The sequence below is a fragment of the Heloderma suspectum genome, chromosome 7, assembly GCF_057233095.1.
Source record: "Heloderma suspectum isolate Gila_16-S chromosome 7, 16-S_ref, whole genome shotgun sequence".
NCBI classification, from domain to species: domain Eukaryota; kingdom Metazoa; phylum Chordata; class Lepidosauria; order Squamata; family Helodermatidae; genus Heloderma; species Heloderma suspectum.
In genome coordinates, this window is record NC_139464.1 from 37,198,388 (window position 1) to 37,216,953 (window position 18,566).

At 45.4% G+C, this 18,566-nt stretch overlaps 1 protein-coding gene across 1 annotated transcript in view; it reads left to right on the top strand.

Moving 5' to 3' along the window:
- ABTB3 (ankyrin repeat and BTB domain containing 3) overlaps positions 1-18,566 on the top strand; it is a 353,911-nt gene that overhangs the window by 232,267 nt on the left and 103,078 nt on the right. Inside the window, exon 3 of the mRNA XM_084809681.1 lies at positions 985-1,189. Coding sequence (XP_084665807.1) covers positions 985-1,189 — 205 coding nt within the window. The remainder of the gene's footprint in view (positions 1-984; positions 1,190-18,566) is intronic.

Consider the following 18,566-nt stretch of genomic DNA (forward strand, 5'->3'; position numbering starts at 1 on the left):
ATCCTCTCCGTCCCCTTCTCCTTTTGCCTTCGATCTTTCCCAGCATCAGGGTCTTTTCCAGTGAGTTTTCTCTTCACATTAGGTGGCCAAAATATTTGAGCTTCAGCTTCAGTATCTGTCCTTCCAATGAGCACTCAGGGTTGATTTCCTTTAGGATTGACTGATTTGCCCTCCTTGCAGTCCAAGGGACTCGTAAGAGTCTTCTCCAGCACCACAGTTCTAAAGCATCCATTCTTCAGCGCTCAGCCTTCCTTATAGTCCAGCTCTCACAGCCATACATTGCTACTGGGAAAACCATAGCTTTGATTAGACGGACCTTTGTCGGCAAGGTGATGTCTCTGCTTCTTACTATGCTGTCTAGGTTTGCCATAGCTTTCCTCCCAAGGAGCAAGCGTCTTTTAATTTCATGGCTACAGTCACTGTCTGCGGTGATCTTGGAGCCCAAGAAAATAAAATCTGTCACTGCTTCCATTTCAAAATGAATACATACATACATACTTTTTCATGACTTCACTAACATGATCCTTCCTGAAGGAGAAAAAATAATGAACATACCCCTTTATATTAAGTATGTGTGTGTGTGCGCGCGTGCAAACAGTTGCTGTGCTGCCAGTGTGGTGTACTGGCTAGAGTGTTGGACTGGGACTCGGGAGATCTGGATATCTTTGGGCCAGTCACAGACTCTTTGCCCAACCTACCTCACAGGGTTGTTGTTGTGAGGAAAAAATGAAGAGGAGGAGGATTATGTATGCTGCCTTGGGTTCCTTAAGGAGGAAAAAAGGCTGGATATAAATATAATAAATAAATAAACAAACAGTACAGGAGTCATACTTGCCTTTCCAAATAAACCCCATGACCCAACCCTGCTAGCTTTCTTCATGCGATAGTGGCCTGTACGTTTTGTGACTGATGCTTAAGCAGAGGGAGGCATGAGGATGAGATCCAGGAGCAACCATAGCATTGATCCTACTTCTCCTTTTCCAGGTGACCTGGTGTCTCGAGCAATGCATCACCTGCAGCCGCTCAGTGCGAAGCAGCATAGCAACAGCACTCCCATGCACCACAAGCAGGGGTCGCTCTACTGGGAACCGGAGGCTTTGTACACACTCTGTTACTTTATGCATTGCCCACAGATGGAATGGGAGAACCCAAACGTGGAGCCTTCCAAAGTCACCCTACAGACGGAAAGGTAATACCTGTTTTATGAGCAGATCCACACTTTGCTGATTAGTTACCTAATGCAGGCTAGGCACCATAGACTTCTCCACTGAATCTGTTTTGGTTATGATTGCTTTTTTTGTTGGAATAAATTTTGCCTGCCATGAAGTGCTCCGTGGCTGACCCAGAATGTATAAAAAAAATGGCACTCAGTGGCTACATGCTGCAGATTTTTTCCAGATGTCTATGGAGAGATCTCCCTCCCCCAACCCTGCCCTCTTTTGTCTCTTGGCTGTGCCTCTGTTTTGGAAAGGAAAATTAGAGGTTCTGTTTGTAACTTAACAGGTTTGGTTATAAATGTGCTTCTTTACAAATTTAATGGGGTCCAGCAACTGTAATTTGGGAAATAGGGGCTGAATAGAGTACAGCATTGTAAAGTCCAGGCTGCAGAGTGTATTGCACAGCTAATAATGCCCGTTGACAAGCAGAAGTGACTTTGAAACATGCTCATCGTTTAGGCCATTGGTTGCTGGGTTTAGCCCAGCTTGTGAGGCCAAAGCAGGGCCTGGAAAAGGTGGGGTGAGAGACAGAAATAAGGTATCCTAACTTCAGAAGTTCATTTGAAATTTTAAAAAAAACTTTTTGGAGGAGCTATTGAAGATCCCGTTACAAGAAGACTCGGGTACAACCTGGATTGACCAGAAGATGGTTATGGTTATGTTACCTTCCTGCTCTCCCCAAAGAGATTCCGGATCAACAGATTGCAACAGATTGCTGATTGCAATAGAGCTCGTTCCAGGATCCTTGGCTGAATGTATCTCAAAAAGTCAGTGGTTTAGATTACAGCAGGCCTGCACAACTTATGAACCAGGAAGCCAAACCGAGCCCACCAGTAAAGCTTGCTCCAGATGTGAGGAGCCCTTGGCAAAGTGCCATCCAGGAGGATACCCCTAACTTGGTGCGGCTCCCTGACTTTGGAATGGGCCCACCCTGGCATTTTCTGCTGATGCCAACACAGTGGGCAGGAGCAGCACTACAGCAATCTGTGGCAGCTGTCAGTGAGCCAGCCACCATTTTGACGTTCCCACAGTGTCAAGGATTCCAAGCCCTCCCACTGAACAGAGAGATGGCGAGACTTGCTGTGCAATCCACAGAGTCTTTATTCAGCTAACACACCTCTCCACACCTGTAGAGCCTGTGAAAACTAAGAGCTGCCCTCTAAGCCTATTTAACTAAACAAAGCAAGGCAGTTGCCTATCAACTCAATGGAGGGTTTCCTGCCATGCTGGACAGGCTTTTACTGGACTCCTCCTTCAGGGAGAGTCTTTCTGACCTAACTTCTGACGTGCAGCCAGTCTGGCGGACCGCCTCCCACCTCTTCTCAACTCTGCCCACTTAGCTCTGCGGCAGACTCTACGATCTGTCAGTTCTGGTGCTCCCTCTCCCTCTGACAAAGACTGAGTTCCCAAGGGGAGGGGGAAGATGGTCTCTGAACATGGGCCTCCTTTTCGATAAGCTCCTGGGAAGATGCCTCCCCGTCTCTTGGGCAATTTTCTCTCCTGCTCTTTGACTTGACTGAGGTTCTTCTAGCTTTTCTTCAAAGCCTGATTCGAAATCTGAAACCAAAACAGGGGGCCTGGACTCCTTCCTGACACCCAGTGCCATGAAGTAGTGTTATAATGTGTCACGTCGCCTGGTGCTGAGGCTCCTCATTACCCTGAGCAGGACTCGGATTCAGATGAGTCACAGGTCTCCCCCCTTCATGGAAGCCCTTGACATCCCTTTCTATACCATCCCAGCCTGAGGACATAGTTCTCCCTTCATCTGACTCTGAGGATAACTCCCCTGCTGGTTCTCTTGTCCCTCAGCCACACAGGAGCATGAAACTGGAGAAACACACTGGGCGTTTATATGCCCTGGCCGTGGGCTGCTAAGGTTTGGGGGTGCCGAGATAATGATAAGCCAGATCCAGGTTTGCTTACAAGGAGACTTTATTGAGTACTTACAGTGCACAGGCGTACCCAATGGTTGGATCAGACAGCTTCTCTGAACCCAGAGCCAAGGGGTACAATGGGTTTTATATCATACATGTTAGCAGTGAGGCAGCATGACAGCATCAAGCGTTAATTAGCGATCATCTGCAAATTTCCCAGCATAGACTAACAGTACTTGTTCAGAGGGAAAACAATCAGAACTTTCCCAGCACAGCCACCTGTAAAAATAGCCTAAACAGAACTTCACTTCTCAGGCACTTCCTAGGCCCTGATAAGATAAACGGTAGCTCGTTAGCATGGAATGTGCTGAGGCGGCAATATCGACCGTTGACTCATCTTACTAATCAAGAGGCCTACTAGCAGGAAAACTGCAGCTGATGGACTAAAGTCAGAGAGCGTTATGGATCTCTAAGCCCCTCTAAAACTACTGGTCACTTGGTTACAGGCCTGGGGCCATTACACTCCACCCCCAGATCATCAAAGGGCAATTGCATCTGCGCATCACAATCTCTTCTTACCCAGAAGGCCAGATCTTCTTTGCCCTGTCGTTTGATCACCAGGAGTGGGGTGTAATGGCCCTAGGAGTGTAACCAAGTCATCTGTAGTTTTAGGGGGGCCTAGAGATCCATAGTGCTCTCTTTAGGTTCATTATAAGTGCAATTTCCTTGCTAGTGGGCCTCTGAGCATGTGAGATGAGTCAAAAGTCAATAGTGTGGCCTCAGCACATTCCATGCTAACGAAGGCTAGTATCTTATCAGGGCCTAGGATGTGCCTGAGAAGTGAGGCTATGTTTTGCTGAGTTACAGGTGGCTGTACTGGGAAAGTTCTGATTGTTTTCCCTCTGCACAAGTACTGTTAGCCTATGCTGGGAAAGTTGCAGGTGAACGCTAATTAATGCTTGCTGCTGTCATGCTGCCTTGCTGCTAACATGTATGGTATAAAACCCATTGTACCCCTTGGCTCTGGGTTCAGAGAAGCTGTCTGATCAACCATTGGCCACGCCTGTGCGCTGTAGGTACTCAATAAAGTCTCCTTGTAAGCAAACCTGGATCTGGCTTATCATTATCTCGGCACCTCCAAACCTTACTAGCCCAAGGCTGGGGCATACAGCCATTAAGTCAGCATCTAGCAGGGGTGGAGCCTTTGGAAGACCAGGCTCTACCAGCCTTCATAAGGCCTCAGTTGATTGCAGTCCTTTGCTGGAGTAACTGCTCGTTATGGGAGAATGCTGTGCCCAGCACTTCCGGCGGTCTGCTACCTGTCAGGGTGGAAACTGAGCCCATAGAGCCCCAGAGCAGTTCTGATTCTGAGGAGGAACAGCAATCCGTGGGAGAGGAGCTCGCTCATCTCTCACAAGCACAGCAGCTGGCAGAGATTCCTCCTGCCAGCATTCCTGGGATAGATAGTGACCCTGGCAGTGAGAGAGCGCTGGAGGGGGGCTTGCTGGACGCTCGGCGCAGACGCAGGGAGCGACGCCAGATGGAGGGCGCAGAAAGGAGGCGTAGCGCTCGTTTGGTGCGCAAACAACGGCCGCGTCCCGAGGACCCAAGGGAAAGAGGGAGGATCTCTCACTAGCCCATAAGTTCAGGGTCTTCCCGTGGTTCTCCTTCAAACGGGGACCAACTGCCTTACCTGGAGCTTAGGCTACTCTGCTATCTTTCCCCAGTGCTGTTCCTTGCTTTGTCGCTAGTGATTAGTATCTGAAAGAGTCATAAAGTAATAAAGGAATGAAGTCTCAGAAAGAATTCCTCATCTGTGTCCTGAGTTGGCTATTGGTGGGGACTGCAAGAGGCAGCTAGGGCGCTCCTGACACTACCCAAGATCCTGCCTTGATGCAGATCAGACAATAAGCACCAAGCTGCAGTCCCCTTCCCCTGAGCTTTACAGCTAGTCAGGTATGGGATTGTCAGAATGGTGGCTTCCCATATGCTTTCTGTTCCTGCTCAGTAAATTCAAGCCAAGTAGCATCAATGGACAGGAGGCCCAGGTCAAGCATTGGTGGACCCACAGCAGCTGCCCACCCATGCAAGGTACTGCTTGTGGCCCTGGCACCAGCCGTGTATGGCTGCCTCCCAGGAGTAAAATTATCCTCCTGTTCTTGCTGCCGGCCTGGGACTGAGAAACCAGGAGATAGTAGAAGGCCTGGAAGCCCTCCATGTATGGCTGGTGGACTTTATTTTGCTTGGTGGTTTGCAAGTTGCATGTGCACAGATTATGGATTGGGTCAGTTTCACATGGTTTGCCAGGTGCTCCATCCATGTGCTCTCAGAGTGTTGCTGAAGAAAAGAAAAGGCATTATCGCAGTATATTTAATTTAAATGCACTGCTCATATTATGTATTTCTTTTTTAAAATCTAATTAATTAAACACCTCATAAAGTAAACTTCTTTAGGCATTCTACAGTATAATTTAAAACATCATAATAACATCATAACATACAGTAGAATCACAATAAAAACAATAACACAGTATAAAAACAATAGACATACCAACAAAGCATTAAATATGAGATGCAAAAGCTAAAAAACTAATAGTATCTACTACTTAGAGTAGAGCCAGATTAGGCAGAAGGTAGATCGAGGTCTACTGGTTGATCTTTGGGTGATTTGCAGCAGATGAGCAAGGATTTCTGGCTCCTTATTGTTTAACAGTAGTGTCTTAAACCTGGGGCCTGATCCATTCAAGACCCCCCCCACACACACACAGACTCCAACGTACCAGTATGACCCAAGTCCACTTGTATGAAAGAATGACACAGTTTATTGATGGAAAGCGGATGCAGATAATAACAGCAAAGAAAAGCTTACACACATGCCCCTCAACTCTCAGTTGTGGCTACTCCAGTTCCCTTGAAGTAACAGGCGTCCCAGGGCAAGTAAGCAGGTGGTGTACCTTCACCCTCGCCCCGGTCAGACAAGAGCAGGTAACTGGCCAATCTGCCCACGATTTTATAGGGCTTGTCTCATCTAGTCTCAGACTGTCAGAAGGCACACACACACACCTCCTTTCCTTCACCAAGGAGGAGAAAGGGGGGCCTTTAGCTTTCTTGGCAGGAAAGAAAGTTTGTCACAGCAGAGAAAGAAGTATTCTTATCAGCAAGAAAAGTACGACCTGCGCAAGACTGTGCATTATCTCATTTTTGTTAGTAGCAAAAAGCGCTGACCTTCACTATGCAGCTGTGTGAACCAATTCCAACTTCATAATAATGGCCAACTACTCTACTAAATAAGCATACATGTGCTATTAAACATAGCATATGACTCTGTGCAAGTTCACACCTGACTCCTCGCCATTCTTCCGAAACCAAATCCAATACAAGTAGCAACAACAAAATGACTCCACTGCCCTAAACTGTTCTGCTGAAATGAAGAATGCTTGGGATAACCCAGAATGGACTTTTGTGTGGAAGGACTATGGGCACTGTCCAGTTCTGGTACTCAACATTCTGGGCTCAGAATTTAATATTGTCTTTCTTCTGCACCAGACTCAGATTGGTGGATCTTGGGGTTCTTGTAAAACAAAACAAAAAGCAAAGTAGATCCTGCAAGCCTGTAGCCTGCCCACTCCTGCAGTAGAGTGTGCTAAGTGCCATAGAGAACACAGAAGTGATATTACAACTTCCTAAAGGGCCTTACAGTCTACATTGGACAAGCAGGATAACATGCAAGATGTAGAGTTGCCAGACTGTTACCTGGCAGTGCTATATTTACCCTTAAGAGTGCTAAGGAGGTGGGAGGTGATACATTTGCAGCCTCTCCTGCGCCATTCGTCCCCTGACATCGGAGGAGTGAGGATATAGCCAGGTAAATGTAATGGTGAGAGATGCATGCCAGCTGTATCTCCAGTGACATACATGCCAGATTGAAGAAATGTGCTTGGTTTGCGTATCTTGCATTATTCACATTGTCCCTGCCCCAAAGGGATCTTTGATTGCATATTCTCATTCCTTTGAATTTATGTGAGTTTAAGAGAGTACTTTGGAACTGAATGACAACAAATTTCAGTTTGAAACAACAACGAGAAGAATCATAGAATCATAGAATAGTTGGGTTGGAAGGGGCATATAAGGCCATTGAGTCCAACCCCCTGCTCAATGCAGGAATCCAAGTCAGAGCATCCCTGACAGATGGCTGTCCAGCCTCATCTTGAATGCCTCCAGTATGGGAGAGCCACCACCTCCCTAGGTCATTGGTTCCATTGTCGTATTGCGCTAACAGTCAGGACGTTTTTCCTGATGTTCAGCTGGAATCTGGTTTCCAGTAACTTGAGCCCATTATTCCATGTCCTGCACTCTGGGATGATCGAGAAGAGTTCCTGGCCTTCCTCTCTGTGACAACCTTTCAAGGACTTCAAGAGCGCTATCATCTCTCCCCTCAGTCTTCTCTTCTCAGTTCTCTGATCATCTTTGTTGCCCTCCTCTGAACCCTCTCCAGTTTGTCTGCATCCTTCTTAAAGTGTGGTGCCCAGAATTGGACACAGCACTCAAGATGAGGCCTAACCAGTGCTGAGTAGAGGGGAACCAAAACCCTGGTCAGCTTAGTTTTAAAATTTGTAAGCAGCTACTTCACTCCCTGATCTAGTTACATCGCTGTGATGACAACGATGATGATGAGTTAGCATTAATGAAACATTTGGGGTAGGGACTATATTCAAACCACAGGAAGGTCTGTTCCTTTTTAAAACGTACTTGACACAATTCTCTTTCTCTGGAAAACCACTTTAGGAACTGTGGTGATGTGGTTAAGGCCAGACTAAGCTTTCTGTATTGCTGCCAGGAACTTGTGGTTGGCTTTGGAAGGAACAAAGTTTCCTTCTGCTGCCTAATCAGACGGGCCTTGGCGTTTAGTGCCCAAAATCCTAAGTGCTAAGGGTATTATAGAGGCCCAGATCTTTCCACTGTACCAAGTTATGTAATCTCCTTTCCTTTTCTGTTCCAGTGCTCATGCCGCCTCACAAAAGTGATTGGTTAAAGTGGCTCCTATTTGTGTTTTGAAAAGTTTCCTTTTGTATATTTATTTCCACCGAAGTGTTACCAGTGGCAGACCCTATTGTAAACCTTTCTTTATAGTGTTTGATTTATTGGTAGCATTTTCCCTTATGAATAGAGAGCATTTCTGTCTCTCTCTCTCATTCTCTCTCTCTCTCTCTCTCTCTCTCTCTCTCTCTCAATCCCCCCCCCCCCCGGACATTTGAAAGAAAAATGAAATTATTTTTAGTTATCATTTTTCTGCTCTTTTTCTCTCTCTGATTTTATCTACATTCCAGCCTTTTTCTCAGATTCTCATTCTTTGCTTTTATCAGCGGGGGGTGGGGAAGGATAAGGAAGCAGCTTTGTTATATTCTGTTATCTGGCTGCTTTATCATGACTCTCCACATTTGACCCTCTGATCATTTTTGTGTGGAAGAATTCTTTGGGTTTTGTCGGTGTAAGTAGCTTCTCTGGGTATGTACAAACATACCGTTATCAGGGAGGTGGTGGCAGTTTCACTGCTTTGTAAATAGAAATACTCCTTGTGTCCCAAGATAAACTCTTAAAAAACCAAACACAGTTTTGTACGTTATTTAAGGGGTGGAGTTGAACAGGAAAGACCTACTTGTGATGTTATGAACCTTGTGATGTTATGAACCTCCTTCCACCCCCCAGTCCCCAGAGCAGTGTTGCAACTCCTCTTAAAATGATAATAGTCTCTGTGCCTTTTCTTTCCAGTCTGTTCAAGACCCTGCGACCTGTGCAGCCTCAGTTACAGAGTGGAACTGATTTCATCCTTTTCCTCCACTCTCTTCATGCTCTAGTCCACTGAGGGCCAACACAGACATTACTTTAAATCTCTGTCTAGCAGCTATGTCTCCCCCTCCCCCGCATTTTTACTCTAGAATAGGTACAGGGGAGCCAATCCAGATCGTAAAAGGCCCCCTATCCCCATGCTAGGGTCCTGATCCAGATGGGCCCCCCTGTGCCTACCCTAGAGAAAAAATGAAAATGCTAGACGCAAAGTAATGTCTGTTTTGGCAATCTAGGAGTTACAGAGGAGTTGCTCAGCCTTGCCTTGCCTGTCTTCAGAGACCTGCAGGCATGGACCAGAGCAGAAACTGATATTATGCAAGATGACAAAACCTCACTCTGTTTTTCTGAAAGGTGTATGTGTATGTATCATGTCTGCATATGATACCCAGCTCTAAGCGGCAGCTTAGAAGTTGTATGATGTCAACATGATGGCTGAAACAACCTTTTCTTATTTAAGCGGCTAGTTTTCTGCTGCTGGTATCTTAGGAATTTTCCATCCAAATGGCATGGGATATTTTATTTATTTATTTATTTATTTATTTATTGCATTTATACCCCGCCTTTTTTCCTCCTGCAAGGAACCCAAGGCGGCTTACATTATCCTCCTCCTCTCCATTTTATCCTCACAACAACAACCCTGTGAGGTGGGTTGGGCTGAGAGTCTGTGACTGGCCCAAAGTCACCCAGTGAGCTTCCATGGCTGAGTGGGGACTAGAACCCGGATCTCCCAGCTCCTAGTCCAACACTCTTGCCACTACACCATACTACTAGCACCCCACCCTGGGCATCAGATCTGCCAATTTTCAGGCTAATAGGGGAAAGGGTCCCTATTTTAGAGGCGATTAAAAGAGGCACAGATCCTATAAGCTTCCCATTGTGCTCAGTGTGAGACCTAGCTACTCTTCTCCTGCTTATAACTTCGATGAGTTGCATCCTAAATCCCTGATGAAGCTGATATGGGTAAAAGCGGTCCTTGTTGCTCTTAATTTCCACACTCATGTTGTTGTTGCCTGCTTTAACCTCAGTCAATTTCTGGCCACGTAGAAAAGGCGGAACTGGGATAGTGCAGTGGGCAGCATCTGGTCAATATTCCTCCTGCACTCTTTTGAGCAAATGGCATCACTCCTGTTCTCTGTTGCCCCTGTGCTTTCTTGTTCCTTATTGATATATGCCGGTTATTTCCACACCTTAAGTCTTAGGATTTACAAGATATTGAACAACATGAGACTAGTGGCATTTATTTCTACATGAAAAGATGTCCACTGTTGCTTCACACATGAAACCACTTCCTTTTATACAGTCCCAATAGGGACAGCACAATTAAATCGAAGTAAAGGATGTATTATTTTTTTCCTTGCTAACATGTGCTAAAGTGATTACTGGAGGTCCCTTTAAAGAGCTGGAGAAGCGCATTGTCTGTGCTTGCTAATTTGTATAGCGTTCCTTTTTCTTAGAGATCCCTCAGCCGCTTTTTATGAAACAACTGTATTGACAAGACCCTCATTACCACCTAACGTGCTGTGTAGAATCTCTTTCCCTATTAATAGCTCATTGAAAATGTAGTTTAGTAACTTAGCTGTTTCAGCATCAACATTAATTTTGCTTGGCAGCACACCATGCTTTCCCTCTAGAGTTTGTGTTTTGTGTTTTTGTTTGTCCCGATGGGCCTGGGGCTTAAAATTCATTCTGCCATTTCTGCTGTCTTTTGTCTTTGCCCTCGAAGCCTTAATTGGTTTGCCATTGCCATTCTCTATTTTCAGCCGTGTGTGTGTGTGTGTGTGCGTGCGTGCGTGCGTGCGTGCGTGCGTGCATGGGTATAGCTGAATATTGATCGACCCTACATGAAGCCATAGCATATACTGCAATTTTATTTTATTTTATTGGTATTTTTCATTCCTTAATATGCAGTGTGAAATGTGGGAACAATTTGATGAATAGTTAAGGAATAAAAGGGGAGAAGAAGATGCAGGGGAAAGATATAGGTACAATAAATTAATGACAGACTGTCAGAGGGCTTGTATGCGCAACTGTATTTTTTATTTTTACAGAAGTTATAACTCCAGAAATATATTTATTTCTTTTTAACATTTATATACCACCTTATTTGCTCTAAAGCCATCAAGGTGGTATGCAAAAATTGAAAACAATAAAAGCTTAAAACAATAAAAACAAGAACAGTAAAACGTTCACTATTATAATTTTAAAGGCTAAATTTTAAAAAATGTATCTTCACACCCCACCCAAAGGAGTGGAGGCCAATCGTAATTCTTGGGGCAGCACATTCCACAATTTGGGAGCAACACAGGAGAAAGCCCATTCATGCTTGACAAATGGAATGCTGTTGGTAATGGTGCCCTAAAGAGCGCCTCTCCTGCAGATCTTAGTAACCAGACAGGTTATTGATATATCATCAATGTTGTTAACTCCTATCAGGACCGTTTACATGTTAGCAGTAGTCATAACTGCTATTACATGTCAGAGAAGATTTCCATGAGCAAAGGTACCTATATAATAAAGTACTATATACACCAGGGATGGCTAACCTGTGGCCCTTAACCCCTGTAAGAGATCAGTTCAGACCTCTGGCAAAAGCAATCTGTCCCTCCCCTGGCTGAGTGGGGAGGAACAGAAGGGGTCGTCAGAGAGGAGTGAGAAAGAGAAAAGAGGGTGGCAGAAAGAGGGAGAGAGTGGGGAAAGGCAGTGCAAAGTGTATCAGCTCCTTATAGGCCCCAGAAAAATTGGTGGCAGCAGCAGTGAGGGGGACACTTCTGGAGGGCTGGCTAGGGCACTCAGTGGAATAAGCCAGCTCCCTATAGGCCCCAGGGAAGATTCTAGCAGCAGTGGCAGGCCCAGTGATGTGCCAGCTGGTTTCCTGCTGCATTTTTTTCCTGGGGCCTCCGAAGGCCTTTTTTTCCTAAGGCCTTCAGAGACTCCTGATTGATGCCCATGTGTGCTGTATGGGTACAGGGTGTAGGAGCCATGTATATAGCTCTGAGCAATTTGGGAGAGGGGCAGGAGGAAAATGTGATTGATTGACAGACATCAGAGCCTGTTTGGAGATACTTGAACTAGAGGCAATGCTTGTGCATCTCTGGAGCCCAAAAGGGATTGGCACTGTTATATGCTGGGTACAGATTTCTAACATGAAATAACTCTTTTAGAAACTGGTTGTGAAGTTAGCTCAGGCTCCAACAGCAAGCAAGGTGAGCATAGGAAGCTGCCTTATACCAAGCCAGACCCCCGGTCCATTTAGCTCAGTATTGTCTACACCAGCTTTCCCCAACCTGGTGCCCCCTAAATATGTTGGACTACAACTCCGATCATCCCCCAGCCAGCATGCAGACACCAGGTTGGCGGAAGCTGGCTTGCACTGACTGGCAGTAGCTTTGCAGGGCTTTTGACAGGAGACGTCTCCAGTTCTACCTGGAGAAACCTGGGCTTGAACATGGGACCTGTGCTGTACTGCTTGGCAAAGGCTCCTCCCTTCACACTCTGAAATATGCAAAAATAATACCTGGATTTTCATACACACTTACATAGTATCTGAATGAAGGAGCTTTTGATTTAGTATTGTAGTTGCCCCCTTTCATTACGCTCCCCTCCCACTTTTGTGTGGACTGTTTCTCCAGGCAAACTAAAACTGCTTTGTGGCCCCATATGAAAATGTGCTTGTTTCCAGTTGGCCACTGTCATCTGACAGCCTTATAGCTATTCCTTTCAGTACCTTAATGCCTTTGCTTGTTGAAAAAGGGAAATGCATGCATGTTATAAATCTTGCGATTTGTATGTATAAACAAAAAAGTGATTAATTCTTACAGCCTCAGCCTTGCTATACAAATTACAGGTATAGCACTACATGCAATGAAAAATAGCATATTACACATTTGAGTCACATTTTTTATCCTTTAGCACTCCATTTTTCATATTTTTTCTATAGCTTTACAGAATCATGATTAGCCCGTGAAGTTATAAAATAAGAAAGAGGTTTCAAATCTCTTAACGACGTCGGGAAACAGCAAACAGAACGCTCTGTATATCATACTGACTGGCTGCCTATGCTGTGCTCAAATGGGTAGGGGGGTTTATTTCATTTCCTTGCTGTGCGTGCTAAGAGAAGCTGCTCAAGATCCTGATCCTGGAACCTGCCACCATTTGTGGCCAACTGTGTGGTTTTGGCTTGGGCTGAGTTTTTTTGTACAAAGTTAAAGAGGTTAATGTCTGTGTTTTATTTATCCAACTAATTTAAACTATGGAATTCACTACCACAAGATGTAGTGATGGCTACCTTGCTTGGATGGCTTTAAAAGGAGATTACACAAATTCACAGAGGATAAGGCTATCAATATCTACTAATCAGGATTGCCTCCAGTATCAGAGGCGATATACCTTAGTACACCAGTTGCTGGGGAACACGAATGGGAGGTTGCTGTTGCCCTCATGTCCTACTTGTGGGCTTCCTATTGCGGCCTCTGGTTGCCCACTCTGGGAACAGAATGCTGGACTAGATAGGCCATTGATCCAGCATGGCTCTTCTTATGTTCGTATTTATTTTAATTGTTTAAAACTTGTATAGTTTTAAGCCCCACCCCCAGAAAACTTGTTCTGAGCTCCACCTGCAGCTCTCAAGTCCCAAACTACATATAGAAGCAACAGACCTATGTCTTTTAATGTGGGTCTGCCCCATTCACATCTAAAATGGGGGAAGGGGTGAAACTTAAAGGACCTGTGAGTGTCTAGAGGGCTTGCCAGAACCAAAAGAACCCCTTTGACAACACCAACAACAGAAACAAGAGGGAGCTGGGGCAAGGAACAGCAGTAGCAGCCTAAACCTCATGGTAGCCCATGGTCGGAGAAGCTAGAAATGTGTTAACTAGGCCAGAGGATAGAGATCAGTGGTGGAGTGAGGAGCTACTGAATAGAAGGAAGCAAACACTATGTCCAGAGGAGGAGGAGGAAGAGGAGGCAGCAGCTGTGAGAAGATTTGGAGCAGGAAAGAGAGAAGGTTCTAGAGATGCAGAGTAGGCAGACTGGAGAAGGCATGTAGAGTCTGTTGCCAGGAGTCTGGACTGATGTCAAGGGTAGGCGTGGTTGGGCACATGCCGAGGGCCCACAACCCAACACGGGCCCACTTACAGCCCCCTGGAGTTGTTCCTCCTCGTCACCACTGCAACCTCCTTATTCACTTGCCTCTCACTCTGGCCCAGACAACAGTGGTGGTGAGAAGGAAGATCAGTGTATGCCACCAGCACAGGCTGGTGGCTCCAATGGCAGTGGGGTGGTAAATCTGCTCCTGCACCTCGAATAGCTTCTTTAGGGTTCTGACTGAAACCCTGAGCAGATTCACTGCTCCACTGATATTGGAGCCACCAGCTTCCACCGTATGCCACTGCTCACTGGCTCTCTGCCTGTCAAACAAGCAAGTTGTAGCAACGATGAAAGAAGACGGGGAGCAAGAGCATCTGGTGACAATGGGGGTGAGAAGGTCAGTTCACTGAGGGAGGGGAATGATTGAGGGTGTCTTGTTGAAGGGCCCTCAAAACCCTGGAACTGGCACTGCCACGAGTAGAAGGTGGAAACGTGGAGAAAGAATACAGAGTCACCATTACAAAAGTGGCAAAAGAGAAGACAAGCCACTTACGTGGCATGGTGAGAGCTACAGGCATAGGGTCTCTCAGCACCTGAAAGGAAGGTGCAACTCAGATCCCTAGAGGAAAGTTGTGTATCAGTAGGATGCAGGGCCGGCCCTACCATTAGGAAGAGTGAGATGTGCCACCTCAGGCAGCACATTTTGAAAGAGCAGCATATTGTTATTTATTTTCATTGTTGTATTTTCATTGCCAGGGACAAGGAGAGGGCGTTTGAGATTGCCTAACTCCTATGCGAAAATAACTTGGCTGGTGTTGGGTCCTATGCACCTTGATTTTGCTTTGCTTCAGGGAGCAAAATATCTTAGGTCAGCCTTGACAGGGTGAGTCTAACTGCCAAAGTTTTACTTGCCTACCAAGCTTATCCTTCCAATCCATTCCTTTTCTCCCAGGCAGGCTTTCCCAACCTGGTGCCCTCTGGATGGGTTGGGCCACAAGACCCATCATTCCCAACCAGCATGGAAGAGCCAGAGCTCTGTAGTAGAGCACATGCTTTGCAGGTTCAATCCCTGGCATCTCCAGGTCCAACACACCTGTCTAAAACCCTGGAGACCTGCTGTTAGTCAGAGTAGACAGTACTGAGCCAGATGGACCAGTGGTCTGAACTGGTATAATGCGGCTTCCAGTATTCCTACATCTGGAGGGCACCAGGAAAAGAAGCATTTGGAGAAAGGTACAGCACACCTCGGTGCTCCCTCTCAGCATTTTGAATTACAGTCTTAATACATGCACCCTGTTTTACATATGAATGAAGGAGACCGGCATTTAGAGATAAGAGGCTGCTGCTAAGTATACTGTGGACAGACACAAGCACAATATCAATTTAATAGAAACAATAGATTTAATTATAAAGAGCAGAAGTATGAAACTGAGATATATGATCTGGAAATCTGTTTCACATTTTGGTTTGATCTGTCAAAATTTGCAGGTTTTGGAAGCAGGTCTGCCATTTTTGATACATCTAAAATTTAGGGTGGAGGAGTTGCAGTAAATCGTTGGCTCCAGACTTCTGAATTTTTGCATGATCGGCCAGGACAGAAATCTTGATGTGCTTCTCTCCCAGGCCATTGTCCTCTGTTTTCTCATTTGTCATCAGATCATTTTTAGTGGTAGATTTGCACCATTATACTCATGTAGGCCATTCAGTTGGTGCAAGATTTTTGTGTCCAAGGAAGAAAATCAAAACCGCATCCCTCTCACTGATGAACATGGGGTACTGTTCACCAGGAAGTTCTTCTGTGAAAGTGCAAACCTCATTGAGATGGACTGGAGCTGCCTGCAAAAGCAAGTTGCTGTTGACATGTGATCCAGGAACTCCCAAAGAGACAGACAGACACTTAGGACACATCCTGAAAGCAGCTTCGTATTCTAAGCTGGAAGTATATGAAGCCAGCTAAAAATAAAAATGCAGGCCCCCTTTTGTGTCATCACCGTTCATTTCCCACTTTGCTGCCTGCCTAATCCGTGGCTAATCCTGTACTCACTGCTGCTTTGGTGTGCACAGACAGCAGGTAGGCTATGTACAACAGATTTGCAATGGACAAACCTCTATCTTCTTTTTGAAGCACTCTAAGTCCAAGGGTATACTCAGAGGGGTTTTTTTTTATGAGCCTAGCATTTAACCTACAATGCTTGCATTTTTATTATTTTGCTTTTTAAGAGGATGTGTACAAGAGCTCCTAATTAATCCAAAGGTTTTATACATACATGCACATACTCACATGCACACACTCACCAACCATCATTTAGAACAGCTAGATTTTCCTAGTTACATCTTCGCTTGTGCAGTGACGAGAAACTAAATATGCATATTGCTAATGCAGCACCGAACTTCAGAGTTATCCCTCATTACATTGAGAAAAGTGATTTTTCACTTGCTTTTGTCCCACTATCTTTCAAATTGCGGTCCCACTTTAATTCTGCCTTCCGTGTTTTCCCATAAGATCACAAAAATATTTAAAGGAATCCTAAACACTTCAGGGTTCCCACCTTTCTTCCATCATGAAATGGTCTGCAGAGGATCTCCAAGCACGCTCCCACCCAGGCACTGACCAGATCTACGCCTGTTTAGCTTCAGCAAGGTTTGCACTATCAAGTGCCTTTATATCACAACTCCCATAAATTCCTGACCATTGGCCATGCTGGCTGGGGCTTATGGGACTTGTAGTCCAACACATCTGATGGGACCAGGTTGCCTATCCCTGCTTTATGCCATGCCCTGGGATGTACTGAGGGGGTCAAATATTGATTCTACACAATGTTGATTCTTCTATAATGTTGATTCTGCACTTCATCAATAAATTCTATGTTCTATTCAAGCCTGAAAAACTCGTGACCCACAAGTATGTCAGAGCACAACCCACCGGCCATGTGCGGTGGCTTACTAGTGCCTTGACAACCCCACTAAACTTGCAGTACCAAGGTGGCAGAAAAAACAGGAGGCTTAGGAAGTTCCGGGTGGGCTGCTTGGTGGATCACAGGTCTGTGGAATGCCCTTGGCTGGAAGGCTCACCTAGTGCCAAAGCAGATGTCCTTCTGGTACTAGGCAAAGACCTTTCTGTTTTCCGAGAATATCACCATAGCTGGTTTAAACTGGTTAGTGTTGTTGATCCTGGTGATTTTTAATTTGTGTCATGCTCTGCTGCTTCCTGCGGCTTTAATGATATACTTCTACCGCAAGGGCAGGGAGGAACTGTAGTGCAGTGGTAGAACTAGGGATGTGCGACACTGGGAATTCCATTCTGTTTAAGCCTGATAGGATTCCACAGTGTTTCTGTTCAAGTAAGTGGCAGTGGACTGTAGCGGATTTATTTCCCTCCCAATTCCTTGAAAATTGTTGTGCACTTATTTTCAGGTTCCATCATTTTCACAAATTGTAGTATGTGCAAATTGTAATACGTTCAGATTTGGAGCGGGATCATGAAATCTGTGCAACTGGTGTCATAATTTTTTTTAAAAAAATTATTGGTATTCTTGCACAAGTATGCATGATTTCAAATCTGCCTGTCCATTATGTAGCCCCGCAGAGGCGTATTCCCCTTGTAAATATCCTTGTCAGTTTCATCCTCTCCACACACTACTTCCTTAAGCCCAGCAGAGCCATTTGCACAAACTTCAAGATCCCCCCCAAATTTTTAAAAATGGCATACATTTCAAGACCCCTGCCAATTTGTGCAAATTACAATTTGCGCAAATGGCAGAACCCCCCCAAAATGCACAATTTTGTTTCCAGAATGGGGCTAGGGGGCGGGATTCACTACAGTCCGCTGCTGCTTACCAGAATGGAAATTCTGCAGAATCCCATCAGGCTTAAATGGAATGGAATTCCCAGCATGTCACACCCCTAGCTCTACCACCATTTTTTAAAAAGGGAATCCACGTACTGGCTCGAATTGGTACAGATCAAGTTGATGCCAGTGATGGGGAAACAGACCAAAATTCGCAGGGCCGAACTGTGTAAATCCATTGAGTTTTCACCCCCCAAATGGAATTCTCATACATCCTCAGGTAGAGTGCATGCTGTATATGCAGGTGGTTGCTGGTTCAGTCCTTGGTATCTCCAGTTAAAAGGATCAGATAGCAGTGGCTGGGAAAGATACCTCTCTGCCTGGAATGCTGAGAACTACTGCCAGTCAGAGTAGACCGTACTGGGCTAGATGTACAAATAGTTTGATCGAGGTGCTTCTAGATGAGGCTTCTATGATGCAAGTGCCACTCCCTCATTCATGTAATTTTTGGTTGCTTTCCACTTGTAAGTAGGCAGGTATGGGAGTGTCAAGGGCTCCTTGGAGGCCTCTGTCAGTCTAATCCAGTAGCCAAGTGTAGACACAGACAAATGGATTATGTTCAAAGCTTTATTCCTCTTTTACAACTTAACAACTCTACCGTTAGCAACTGGATATGAGCAGCAGAGTACCTATGCCCTAAGTTGGAACAGTTGGTCCCCATTTGAAAGGGAATTACTGGCAGACCCCTGAACTTAAG